The sequence below is a fragment of the Saccopteryx bilineata genome, chromosome 6, assembly GCF_036850765.1.
Source record: "Saccopteryx bilineata isolate mSacBil1 chromosome 6, mSacBil1_pri_phased_curated, whole genome shotgun sequence".
NCBI classification, from domain to species: Eukaryota; Metazoa; Chordata; class Mammalia; order Chiroptera; family Emballonuridae; genus Saccopteryx; species Saccopteryx bilineata.
Genome location: NC_089495.1, coordinates 190,606,767 through 190,621,238, shown reverse-complemented (window position 1 = coordinate 190,621,238; position 14,472 = coordinate 190,606,767). Strand labels below are relative to the sequence as shown.

Genomic DNA, 14,472 nt, shown 5'->3' with positions numbered 1-14,472 from the left:
TTGGGTCTGATTAGTCGTTTGGGCCAATTTAAGCTCCCCCTCCCCCCGCCGCGCCCCACTTGAATCAACACGATTCTGGATGTCATTAGCTACTCCAATTGCCTTTTTAAGAAAATCTGTTTCACATAAAAGGACAAATGAGAATGAATATTTGCCCATCTTTAAGACACTAACTACATTCTTTTCCACAGCCTGTTCTCATTATTATTTCTCTCTGGGAGGAATTTGAGCACAGCCTGGGCTCCCGCACGCAGCTCGGGACTGCAACAGGCTTCCTCTTCGAAACCTGACCCCACTGGGCAGACTCTGGAAACGTGGCCTCTTCCGAAGGGCGCGACCCAGTTGGTTTTTCTCTACCTATTCTCCGTCCAGACTCACCTCCCAGTTCTTACGTGGCCTACTTTCCAGGACTCGTGAACAAAAAACAGTCACCTCCGCCCACTGCACTCCGGGCAGGGATGGACAGAGAGAGACCCTTTGCCGTAATTGCTGGAAAACAAGAAGAAACCTCATCCAAGGATCTTTCTTTCAGAGTCAGCATCACTTATGCCCGGAAGTCGGCCCCCGTCAAACACTAAGGTGGAAGAGGAAGACTAGACTAGGCCCAGGCAGCGATGGGTCAGGGAGGCCAAGAAGGGAAGGAGTGAAGCAGGCCCCTTGGGCCTGGTCTCCGTGCAGGGGGCTAACTTTATGCTTGCTCGGCTCTGACACGGGGCTTCTTAGTCCCAACACTGTGGTCTGTGGCTCCCCCCTGCCTCCCCACCCGCATCTCCTCCATGAACCCCTTGGTCTTAGCACTCCACTCCTTTCTGCTCTTCCAACATGCCCAGCCTTTACTACTCCGGGGCCTGTGCATCCTCCACTGCCCCAATGACACCCCTCTGGGGCTGTCTGTGGCTCCCTCCTTCTCATCCTTCAGGCTTCAGCTCCACTGGGCCATGCCCAAGGCTCCCTTTTCTGACCCACATCACTCCCTTCACACTCATGCTCACCTGTCAACCTCTGCCCGCCCCTCACCCTGCCTTGTCGTCGGAGGGGATGCCGCCTCTCACATGTACACAAGAATAAAACCGCTATGAAGGCAGTGATTGTCTATCTTGTTCTGCACTGTGCCTCCAGCACAAAGAACAATGCTCAGCACACAGTAGGTGCTCAGTAAATATCCCACGAATGACTGAATGAAAATGTCAACATATTCCAGATGACCCCCACTCCCCTTTCTCTTTCTGCATTCTATGATCTTTCTTGAAGAAAGTTTTTAAAAAAATAGTCCTGGGTTTATCTGGACACAATAAAAGGAAAAGAAAATGCTTTTTTATTCCTTAAATCTCTTGAAAATGGGCAGCAGAGACTTGAAACACCAGGTTCCCAGGGTGAGCGAGAAGAACCTGCAGGCTGAGTTCTAAGGAATAAGACCTGGCTGGTCTTCAAGCATAGGCTATGGGGCTGGTGACTTCACGTATGATTCAGTTAGCCCAAATTTTAGGGGGAATCCATTTCAAAATCAAAACCTCAAGACGGAAAGCTCGGGGAGCGGCTTTGTTCTGGCATTCCTACAAGAAGTCAGGCTTTCTGAAAAGACGCTACGTTGTAGATAACTCATCCACAAAAAGGGGGGAGAGAGAGAGAGAGAGAGAAAGGGAGAAGCCCCAGGATAGGGCAGGTTCGTCTGCCAAGGCTTCGGATGAAAACTGACCCGGGAATGCGTGATCCTCCAAAAATCCACCAGCCCCTGAAGTGCTTAAGTTACCCCCTCTGACCACAGCCACATGGAGGGTGAAATTAAACCCCGCGGAAAGAGTTGACTTTTTTTGACATTATGCAATGTTTGGGTGAAATAAAGGGGGAGATATCAGGAAAAAAAAAACAAAAACCCACCTCATCTTTTTCCCAGAGGTTAGCAAAGCTATTTCTGGCTTTTAATGATACATCTCACCATCGCTTCATGGGTAGTTTGGAGAGGTGCGAAGGCGGGACTGGGCTGTTATGTAACCCATCTGAAGTAGGAAATTAGCAAGTCCTGAATGAATTCTGTTACTGTGCTCTGACTTCTGGAAAGTTTGGAGAGACTACAGTTCTATTTTGAGGTGAGCAAATCCATCATTTATAGATCTCCTCACAAATACCGCAGGGTTTCATGTCACCCTGAAAAGTTTCATAACAAAAACAGTTAAAAGTACTTGGGGTGTTGGAACATTTCGTCTCAAAACCTTCTGAGCCTGAACAGTGAGGAGGGCAAGCCTTCCCCAAAACACAAATACCCAAGATCAAATAAATATTCATCTCCCAGCCCCCACCTCCCAGTTTCTTTCTTTCTCTCTCTCTTCCTCTCTCTCTCTCTCTCTTTTTAAGTTCGGCAAAATAGTCTGGTCAACAACATAAAAAGAAATGTCTGTTTTTAACAGAGCTGCTGGCCATGAAATAAATTCTGGAGCTCTGAAAGCCGCGACGTGGGTATGTTGGGCTTTGCCTGGTTGTTGAAAACAGGAAACAGAAACGTCTTCCAATCCTCAGGCTCCCCCTAGTGGCCCAACTGGAGGAGCGTCCGCACGTTCGTGGAATTTCACTGCAGGAAGGAGGCCGTTTCATCCTTCGCTGCTCTCATTGTATGTGGCTCAGCCTTCATCCTTTTTATTGTTATTATTGATTTCGGTGAGAGAGAGGGAGAGAGAGAGAGAAGAAATAAATATCTAGAATGTTCTTAACTTATCTCCCCAGTTAGCATTCATGAATGCACAAAAGGCTTATTTTCCAAATAAGATGTTTCTGCCATTTCCTTGAGTATCTGTTATGGGTCAAGAGTTCGATGAATGCTTTAACAACTGTTTCAATGAATGTCTCATTGTTTATGTTAAATGGCCAGGTATTATAAACAGCCCTTTAAATTTTTCTGTAGATATGTTACCATACATATTACTATATATTATATATAATGATACACAATATATACATATAATTTTTGAAATTTTCAAAAATGTGCAATCATTGATTTGTTTAGAATGTTGTTGTTTTTTTTAATAGAATATTTTGCTCTTGGATTGAAAGAGTCCTAAAACCTAAGTTCAGTTCAGTGGCAGGTGACAGCATGATATATTTTGCAGCCATTTATGAACTCCATATTTTTCTTTGGATTGTGCAAAGCTCATAGGTCCTTGAGCTAGTGGCCCAGAAGCCTATAAAAATATCTCTGAAAGCTTAGGCAAAGCAGCCCTCAGCTTCCTTGACTGTACCCCCCCCAGCTCTGCTGCTCTGCCCTCTGTAGAAAAAACCTGGAATTCCCTCTGGGAGCTTTCCCTTACAAGTCCTGTGACTGGAAGGAGTCCCGTTTTCTCTGTAAATGAGGTAACAACCCCCGGTGTGGCCTGAGCAGTCTCCTCCCCATGAATATGGTATTTGGTAAAACGGAGGTGAGGGAGTCGGCAGAGCGAAGGAGGAAATGAAGGGGAAGAAGCTCAGAGGAGCCTTTCTGTTTTGAAGGGTATGACAAGACTGTCACCCTTGAACCCCACTTAGGTTCTCTGTCTGGTGGGGGGGGCATTTGACAAAAGGTACAGCCTCACACTGTTACTGTTGATCAGGCCATGTTCTTCACTGAGCTCTGAGACTGGGGAGAAGAATGAGTATCATATACCTTCCCAAAGGACCCTCAGGGCTGGGACAGAAACTAACTCCTTTCCCAGGTTCTCTCTCTTTACTCCCTTCAGGATCAAATGCTTCCCACTGCCTGAGGTCTAATTTTATCTTTCCACCTAAACTGGAATCTCCGTTTTGTCTTTTCAAGTACACAATGGAACATTTTCTAGGATAGACCACATGTTAGGACACAAAACAAGTCATAATAAATTTAAGAAGACTGAAATCATACCAAGCATCTTCTCTAACCACAATGGTATAAAATTAGAAATCAATTACAAGAAAAAGACTGCAAGACACACATCACATGGAGGCTAGTTAACATGTTACTAAACAACAAATAGGTCAACAACGAGATCAAAGAAGAAATCAAAAGATACCTTGAAACAAATAAAAATGGGAAAACAACCCAAAAATTTACAGGACACAGCAAAAGCAGTCCTAAAAGGGAAATTCATAGTATTACCGGGCTACCTCAAGAAACAAGAAAAATCTCAAATAATTTAACCTTACACCTAGAGGAACTAGGAAAAGAACTCACTAAACCAATCCCAAAGTAAGAAGATAGAAAATAATGATGATCAGAGTGGAAATAGACAAAATAGAGTCTAAAAAAAAAATACAGAAGATCAATGAAAACAAGAACTGATTTTGTAAAGATAAACAAGATTAATAAGAAACCTTTAACCAGACTCATCATGAAAAAAGATTGAGGGACCTAATAAATAAAATCAGAAATGGAAGAGAAGTAACAACTGACATCAGAGAAATACAAAGGATAAGTAAATATTACGAATAAACTATATGCCAACAGACAATCTGAAAAAAAAAAGATAAGTGCCTAGAAACACACAATTTTCCCAAACAGAATCAAGATAAAACAGAAAATCTTAAAAGACCAATAAAAACTAATGAAATTGAAGCAGTAATAAAAAAAACTTCCAACAAAGAAATCCTGGACCAGATAGCTTCACAAGTGAATTTTAACAAACATTCAAGGAATTAACACCTATTCTTTTTTCAAACTATTCCATAATATTCAAGAAGAGGGAAGACTGTAAAGCTAATTTTACAAGGCCAACATTATCCTAATTCCAAAACGAAAGACATTACAAAGAAATAAAATTATAGGCCAATATCCATGACTTAAGATGCAAAAATTCTCAACAAAATATTAGCGAACTGAATCCAGCAATACATTTAAAAAATCACATGCTATGATCAAGTGATATTTATGCCTGAGATGCAAGGTTGGTAGAATACCTACAAATCAGTTAATGTGTTACACCACATAAACAAAATGAAAGATAAAAATCATGTGATCATAACAAGAGACGCAGAAAAAGCATGTGACAAAATCCACCACACATTCATGATAAAAAATCTCAGCAAAGTGGAAATAGAGGCAACATATCTCAACATAGTAAAGGCCATAACCGACGAACCCACAGCTAACATCACACTCAATGGAAAAAAACTAAAAGTGTTTCCCCTAAGATCAAAAACTAGATAGGGATGTCCACTTTTACCACTTGTATTTAGCATATTACCGAAATTCTTTGGCACAACAATCAGATAAGAAGAATAAATAGAAGGCATCCAAATTGGAAAGGAAGAAGTAAAACTGTCATCATTTACAGATGACATGATACTCTATATAGAGAACTCTAAAGAGCCCACCAAAAAAACTACCAGAATGATAAGTCAATTCAGCAAAGTAGCAGGATACAAAATAAATATTCAGAAATTGTTTTTAAAACACCAATAATAAACTATCAGAAAGGGAAACTAAGAAAACAATACCATTTACAATTGTATCAAAAAATAAAATACCTAAAAATAAATTTAACCAAGGAGTTAAAAGACCTGTACTCAAAAAATTATAAGAAACTGAAGGAAAAAACTGATATAGATACAAATAAATGGAAGCATATACCATATGCATGGATAGAAAGAACATCATTAAAATGTCCATACTACCCAAAGCAATCTACAGATTCAACACAATTCCTATCAAAATACTAATGGCATTTCACACAGAACTAGAAAAAATAATCCCAAAATTTATATGGAACCACAAAAGACCCTAAGCAGCCACACCAATCTTGAGAAAGAAATACAAAGTTGAAGGTATCACACCACCTGATATCAAATTATATTACAGGGTTATAGTAATCAAAACAGCATGGTAGTGACATAAAAACAGACATAGATCAATGAAACAGAATAGAGAGCCAAGAAATAAGCCCACACCTATATGGTCAATTAATATTTAGCAAAGAAGGCAAGAACATACAACAAAGACAATATATTCAGTAAATGGTATTGGGAAATTGGACAAATACATGCAAAAAAAAAAAAAATGACACTAGACCACGTTCTTACACCATACATAAGAATTAACTCAAAATGGATTCAAGACTTAAATGTGAGATTTGACACCATGGAAGAGAACATAGGCAGTAAAATCGTAGACATTTCTCTTAGCGATATTTTTTCTACTATATCTCCTTGGGCAAGGGAAACTAAAGGAAAAATAAACAAATGGGATTATATGAAACGAAAAAGTTTCTGCACACAAAGGAAATAATCAAAATGAAAAGATAACCCACTGAATGGGAGAACATATTCAGTAGTAGGACATCTGGTAAGGGGTTAATATCCAAAATTTATAAAGAACTCATACTACTCAATACCAAAAAAAAAATCCAATTAAAAATGGGCAAAGAACCTGAGTAAACACTTTGCCAAAAAGGACACAGAAATAAAGATGCTCAACATCACCAATCACCAGGGAAATGCAAATTAAAACCACAAGATATTACCTCACACCTGTCAGAATGGCTAGCATCAATAAGTCAAAATACAAGTATTGGGTGATGGGTATACAACATAATCAAATGTCAAATTAATCTGGAGATGTTTTCTCTGAATCTATGTACTCTAATTGATCAACATCATCCCATTAAAATTAATTGTCTAAATAAAATTTTTTTAAAAAGTATTGGTGATGATGAGAAAAGGGAACCCTTATGCAATGTTGGTGGGAATGCAGACTGGTGCAGCCACTATGGAAAACAGTATAAAGGTTCCTCAAAATATTTAAAATGGAACTGTCTTATGACCCAGCTATTCCACTTCTATATATATATATTTGAAGAAGTCCAAAACACTAATTAGAAAGAATATATGCACCCCTATGTTCATTGCAGCATTATTTACAATAGCCAAGATATGGAAGCAGTCCAAGTGTCCATCAATAGATGAGCAGATAAAAAAGAGGTGGTACGTATATACAATGGAATATTACTCAGCCATAAAAAAGAACAAAACCTTACCATATGTGACAGCATGGATGGACCTAAAGGGTATTATGCTGAGTGAAATACGTCAGTCAGAGAAAGACAAATACCATGTGATTTCACTTATATGTGGAATCTAATCAACAAAATAAATGAACAAAACTGAAACAGACTCATAGATACAGAGAAGAGACTTATGGTGGCCAGATGGGAGGGCGGTTGGGGGTAAAAATGGTGAAGGGATTTAGAAGTACAGGTTGGTAGTTACAGAATAGTCACGGGGATGTAAAGTGCAGAATGGGGAATATAATCAGTAATATTGTAATAACTATGTATGCTGTCAGGTGGGTACTAGAAATATTGGGGAAGGAATAAACACTTTGTAAAGTACACAATTGTCTAAGCACTGGGTTATCCACCTGAAACTAATACAAAATAATACTGAATATAAACTGTAATTTTGAAAAATAAAAATTTAAATACAAACATCCAAGATCAAATAAATCTTCATCTCCCAGTGCCATCCCCCAGTGTTTGTTTTTAATTAAGTTCAGCAAAATAACCTGGTCTACAACATAAAAAGCAATGTCTGTTTTTTAACAGAGCCGCTGGTCTTGAAATAAGTTCTGGAGCTCTGAAAGCCACGTCGTGGGTATGTTGGGCTTTGCCTGGTTGTCGAAAACAGGAAACAGAAACGTCTTCCAATCCTCAGGCTCCCCTAGTGGCTCATCTGGAGGAGCGTCCGCACAGTAACAGAGTTTCACTGCAGGCGGATGGATGCAGAGTCAGATGCTTGACACCAGCAGCACACAGTGCAGGAAAAGTATGGTCCAGCTGCACCCCTTGGGCCCAGGGCACAACAGCCGAGAGCACGCAGCCCCAATCTGCCCAGAGGGGCCACTGTTGATAGAGACACAATTCACTTACAATTCTAACTGATAAATGGAGAATGGCCTTTCGATCGAGAGCCAAGGAGAGGTGACCAACAGCCCACATCGCAAATAGCTACTAACGAAAACATCTGGCCAGCTGGATGCATACACGGCTGAGATACGGGAGTGTCTAGTGCTGGGCTCCCCTGGAAATGAAAACGAGGAAAGACGCCTCCAGACGGTAAAGCTGACGTGTGCAGGTTCTGTCAGGGTTCTGCAAGCCCGGCAGTTTTGACATTTGGGGTCTAATAATTCTTTGTTGTGGGGACTGTTTGTGCGTCATAGGGTGTCCTGCAACACCCCTGGATTCTGCTTGGTGGAAGCAGAACGACCCCTCCCCACCCCACAGATGTGACAACCAAAAAATGACTTCCAACATTGCTACATGTCCCCTAGGGAACAAAATCACTCCTGGTTAAGAATGATTAGATGAAACTGATGAAACATGTCCTCTGCTTCCCATACAACAGTCTAGAAACTTCATTTGCCTAAGTGACCACATTCCTAAATCTTCTATCATTTGATTTAAAAACAAAAGAAAGGTATCCAAAAAAGCAAGGGTTCTGTGTGTAAATAAAATATAAATCTTGTAGAATGCTTCCTTCCATTTTTTTCTATGTATATCAATCACTTTTGGAAATTCTGACATGCCTGGAATACACAACAGCAAAGATTAAATAACGTGTGGGGGTGGGAGGGTGGGGTTCTGCCCAAATAAAAATAATTCTTTTGAAAGGGAGAGAAAGCTATGTACCATTTATGTACCATGAGATCTGCACAAAATAGAAGCATTAGAACAGGGGTCCCCAAACTTTTTACACAGGGGGCCAGTTCACTGTCCCTCAGACCGTTGGAAGGCCGCCACATACAGTGCTCCTCTCACTGACCACCAATGAAAGAGGTGGCCCTTCCGGAAGTGCAGCGGGGGCCGGATAAATGGCCTGGGGGGGGGGGGGCCGCATGCGGCACGCAGGCCGTAGTTTGGGCACGCCTGCATTAGAAATAAAAAGGCCCCATTCTGACACCAGAATGCGTGTTTCCACACAAATGAAAACGACCCCCAAAGGCATAAAGTACACAAGCTTTATTGGGCAACAGCAACGGGCCACGCTGGCAGACAATGAAAGCAGAACCACTCAGAAACACGCAGGATCACATGCGTGTCATCACAGGATCGAGAATGTAAATCATCTGGGAGTTCCTGCTAAATTAAAGCGCACTGCACCAGAGTTCCCCTCTAATCAAAACACGCTGTCCTGGTGAACACTGGCTGCGAGGATTCCACACAGAGATATCCTAATGAGGGACTCATGGAATCCGCCATGAGTGCACCGTCAGCCCCATCGCAAGAAAAGCGTCAATCAGCCACGATTTATTTTTTCTGCAAACACCACGCCCCCCACAAACACAATATTCAGTGACACTGTCCAGCCACATGGACAGACTGCACCTCCAGCCGCGCTGGGACGGAGGAGACAGTTCCACAGGTAACGCTGCGTGGGCGTCAGAAGATGCGACGGAACTCAAGGTATCAGGGACGCTGCCCACACAGGGCCGTGCTTTTCAGCTCCATCCAAAAACATAACGTCTATTTTTCCAAGATGAAATGGACATAATCAATGGAAATATTTCCTAAGAAGTATATACAAATAACAAAAAGCTTTACATTAAAAGAAAGGGGGTGGAATTAGTTGTATTTACAAAGCTCACTGTATTGGGGTTTTTTTTTTTAATGAATACAAAGCTGGACACGATGGGATTTTAACCCAAACCAAGTATCTCTTCAAAATCCTTGAGATGATGTCACACACACACACACACACACACACACACACACACACGATTAAAAATAGCTCATGTTTGCTTTAAGTAGGATGGAGGGGAAGAAGGCATCGGTCCCATTTGCAATGCTGGCAAACGTTTAAGATGCTGCTCCATAAAGGCGTGAGGGCGTTGTCATCCCCACTCCTCTAAAAATAACCAAAGCATGAAAACAAAAGTCTGGAGGGGGAAAAAAATGAGCATTATCATGTCAATTTTCAGTGAAACACAAAAATCAGAATAAATTCCAAAGCTGTCAAAATAATCTAAATTTTCAGCAGGGAAACTGGGGAAAGGGTAAGCAGATGCTGGTATTTAAGATTACTGCTCCCCAAAAGGGCTGCACTTAAGGGAAGCTCATCTGGGATCTGGATATAATCATGACAACAGCGGGCGAAATCCCAGCTCCTGGCCTCCCAGCTCCAGGTGGCTCTAAACAGGTGATGTGCTTCAATGCCAAGAGGCTCCTGGGACGCCCTTCATTGCTCTGTGGCAAAGACCTCTGCCCCCAGCGGCTCGAGTCAGTGCGACCAGCCCCACCGAGCACTGGGGCAACACCCTTGTGCACACGCATGCTCTCGAAGTCAGAGTCAAAACTGTCAGACCCGAGGATCCATTCAGGCTGGAGAAGCTTGTGTGGCCATTTTCATAGAGAAAGGAAGGAAGGAGGGAAAAAAAAGATGGAATCCCAACAACCCATTCTTCACCCTACACACACACACACACACACACACACACACACACACACACACACACACACACTGATCACCAAAAGATATAAAATAATCCACAAATAATAAAAGTGCTTACTCCCACACAAATACTTCGCGCTGTTGGAGGGCAGAGGGGGTTGTAAGTCTTACTGCAAAGAAGGGTTTAAACAGCTGATTGCGGCCTGAGGGCCTCTGGCCTCAGATTAAATTGGCTGTGGGAGGCTGAGGTCCCATTGAGTTCCAAGGCCCAGGGAAGAACTTCCCAGACTGATGAGCCAAGAAAACAGTCCACAGAAACCTCACGGTTATGGTTTATGAACTCAGGATTTTCTCGCAAGATAGCTCAGATGCTTTGCGTGTTTCTCGGTCTCCCCGCACAACTAAGACGAGCCCCGGAAGTGCACAGGTGTGCACGGGTTCTCCGCTGGGGTTATGTGTGCAGGGAAGGGCCAGGCACTCTCCACCGACAGAGGCTCCTGCCCTTCGGGTCTCTAGAGTTAGTGTAGTGACGTTGGCACGGGCCTTCCCAGACAGCCGAGGTCCCCAGCAGGGGTCACGGGCAGGCTGCCTACAGGTGGGGTCACTCACGGCAGTCCCCACTTGGGTTTCAGTCCCACTCACCTTGACGCCTCCACCAGAGTGTGGCTGAGAACACGGAACCAGGATGGTGTTGGTCGCACAGACGAGCATCCTTTGCCTTCCAGAGACGGCTTCGTTAGCCCCTCTGAGAAGCTTTCTCCCTGCACCTAGTCAAGCAATACCTTGTCAGTCAACTCGCGCGCCTTGTTCAAAATTGGGAATTAAGGAAAAGACCAAAGAGACCATCTTCATTCCCTGCAGGAGGCATCACCTCTCTGGGAACGAGGCCAGGCACCGGGCTGCAAACTCAAGAACGGAATTTCTTAAGACTTCCAGTTTTACAGTCTGCCTCCCACAAGACGACAGACTTCCAAGGTGCAAACCCTTGAGCACAACAATCTCTTCTTCCGCCTTGGAAACTGTATAAAATAACGCAGTGAAGAAATCAGACCTGCTTGACCTTTCTGGAAGTTGTGGACAAAGGCCTCATTTCAAAGTAATCGGCCCTTCACGACAATACCGGGTGGGGCAAAAGTAGGTTTACAGTTGTGAGCACACAAGACACAGAGTTTATTCTTGCACTATTTATCATTGTATTACTTTCCACAAAAAGGCTATAAACGTACTTTTGCCCCACCCTGTATTTTTTCTCTGTAGCTCTTTGCCGGAGGGCCGAAATGGCTAGAACCAAGAGGGGTAAATACTGCAAAACTGCAGAATCTTAAAATAAATAAAAGTGATGTCAACCGCCAATTTACCAGTGCCTACAACTTCCTGTCATTTTATAGCCTGGAAAGGGCAACATAAATACATGAGCATATCAAGGGTGCTGCAAATGTCAGGAACAGCTGGCTCCTCGTGTCCCCAACTCTCCAAGAGCAGGGTGACCCTCGGGCGGTGGGTGTCAGCAAGCAGGCCAGAGCTCACGTCTCTGAAGCACACACAGAAAGCATCATGCTGACAGGCTGAAGGGTATGTACTCATAAAGAATGAATCGCAAACCTAAGATATCAAACACAGTCAGCTCTTGAAGATGAACCGACTGAGCCCTTATGGCATGCGTATGTGGCCCCTGTGAGAAGCGACTGGAAACCCCGAGAACTCCTTGCCCTGCCATGTCCAGTGCTTGAAAACCCCCTTCAAGTGAGAAGCCACGGCTTTATCAGAAACACAGACGCGTGCCCTCCATCCCCGTGAGGGAGGGGCCGCTACCACTGGCTGCCTTTCAGAACCTCCCCCTGAAACCAGCAGGCCCCAGCGCTGCAGCCGGGGGCTCCCCCCCACGGGGGCGTCTCGCTGGAAGCTGCCACCACACAGGGCAGGGCAGCACGGTAAGGTGCCTCTGCCTCTGTCCTTTCGTCCTCAATAATTCCTCCTAACAGGAAACAGATCTCTGTGGAAGGTGAAGGGCCCCAAGCCCTGACCTTTCCACTCTGGACCCAGGATCCAAGCTGCAGGAGCTGCGTTGTCTAAAGAATTAGTTGCATCTCTTATCACCCTGTCGACACATTTAAGGGCTGTTCGGTGGCACATTTCCTGCGAAAACAACTCTGCTGAAAACGTCTGAGGGTGTCCTCTACAGGGCCACGGGCTTTGTAATTGTTACCAGGTCCGGACAAAGCAGAATGACACCTTTGAAATTCTTTTTACGAGGTGGCAGCTGACATGAACTCCGGGCCGGGGATGTTGGATCGGTCGCAGGCTGACGCTGGATTTACGCTCCCTCTCTCCCTCGCCTCCCACTTGCTGTCCTGGGACCCTGGGAAGCCCGTGCTGCCCCATCAGCGGGCTGCCTTACAGAGGACATCTGGCATTTCCACACAGAGGCCGGGTCACTTTTTACCACGTGCCATCGGCTCTCCCCCCAGACCTCCACCAAGATCTTTACATTTCTCTGAAACGAGTTTTTAAGGAGCGAGAAAGAAATAAAGAAGACACATAAGTTAGAACTGGTAAAAAAAAAAAAAAAAAACAAAGCCAAAAACCTTCTACCATCTCCAACTAGACAGAAACTTTTATCACATGACAACAAAATTCAAGTCATAAGGAAGCTTGCACAGTGACCCATAGATTAAAATCCCTCGGCTGAGCCACCCAGCGGGACAGAGTCACATTCACGCCGACAGGAACCCCCGGGGACTCGGGCAGGCCTTCTCGGGCGGCTTCGGACCTCCCTCCTGTCCCCTCGGCGTCAGGACTCCGGGCGGAGCCTCTCCGCGCCCGGACGGCGCGTGTCAGCAACTCCTGCAAAGTCCTCGGTGGCAGTTAAGATACAGGGCACTGGCTGGAACTTGACCTCTGTCCGGCCGAAGCAGAGACCAGAGTCCCGCCCACGGAACGCAGGGCCTACGACGTGAGCTTCGAGTAGCTGGGCGGCGAGAACCGTCTGCGCAGGTACTTGAGGATGTAGAGAGGGAGGCAGCTGACCAGAGTGATGACGGACACTTTCCACAGGAAGGACAGAGTGGCGATGAAGTACACGTCTGCAAGCGAACAGGGAGACGGCGGTGAGCGGGCGGGAATGTTCCAGAAGGTGTGTGCGGTCCCCAAACGGCCCTCACAAACACACAGCCTGCTGGCTTTGGCTCCCTCCCTCCGTTCGGTCTTTGGTCTTTAGAGGGACAGACGGACGGGCGTGCCCCCGGCGAACGGCCCGTGCGGGCCGCCAGCCGACTCCCCTCCCTCCCTGCCTCTCTCCCTCCCTCCCCGCCTCTCTCCCTGACCTGCTTCTGGATGCCTAATGTGCGGCGAACGGCTCTTTTCAACAACTGGGGAAAGAAAACTACGGACCAAAAAAAACCTAATTCTCACAGGTGTTTTCAATTTGGAATCTGACAGTTGGGAGTTTTTCGTTTTAAACACGGCTGCTGGAGAGCAGCAAGTGGCCCTCGAGCAAGTTGTTTCTGCTTCCCAACTTTTCCCTTCGTCTGAGTGGCGGTCACAGAAAGCCGGGGGCCGGGTCTGAGGGTGGCGCACGGCAGGCTGCCCCTCCCCCCCCCACACACACACACAAACAGCGTAACCTCAGGACTGTCACCGAGGTCAGGCACGTTCCCTTTCCCGCTGGGGGACTACCCACCCTGTGTTCCAGGGGCCTGGAGAGAGAGGGCGACAGCTGCTGGAGGGCACAGTGAACACCATTCCCACCGCCTGGGCACAGGCTGGGGAAACCAGCCCAAGGCCCACCACGCACTCCTAACCCAGTCCCGGGACAGGCCCACTGCCAAGGGGATCGGCTGCAGTTTTCCTGAGGGCAGAACTCGCATCTTCTAAACCTCTGGGACCACCCTACCCCACCCCCACCAGCCTCAAGCCATTGGGCACACAGTAGGAGGTCACAAAACCCATTCTGAGAGACTTCGGAGGACAAGTGCGAAAGTGTTCACTTTTCACAAGGATGCGCCTTTATCTTTACCATAAGCCTTTTTTTAAAAAAAGATTTTATTTATTCATTTTAGAGAGAGGAGACAGAGAGAGAGAGAAGGAGGGAGG

At 45.1% G+C, this 14,472-nt stretch overlaps 1 protein-coding gene across 3 annotated transcripts in view; it reads right to left on the bottom strand.

The window, feature by feature from the left end:
- Positions 1–12,976: 12,976 nt before the first annotated feature.
- Positions 12,977–14,472, bottom strand: part of ATP9A (ATPase phospholipid transporting 9A (putative)) — a 120,279-nt gene continuing 118,783 nt past the window's right edge. For all 3 annotated transcript variants that reach the window (XM_066237662.1, XM_066237663.1, XM_066237664.1), the window contains exon 28: positions 12,977–13,463. In XM_066237662.1, the coding sequence (XP_066093759.1) occupies positions 13,327–13,463 (137 nt within the window). In that variant the 3' untranslated portion in view covers positions 12,977–13,326. The remainder of the gene's footprint in view (positions 13,464–14,472) is intronic.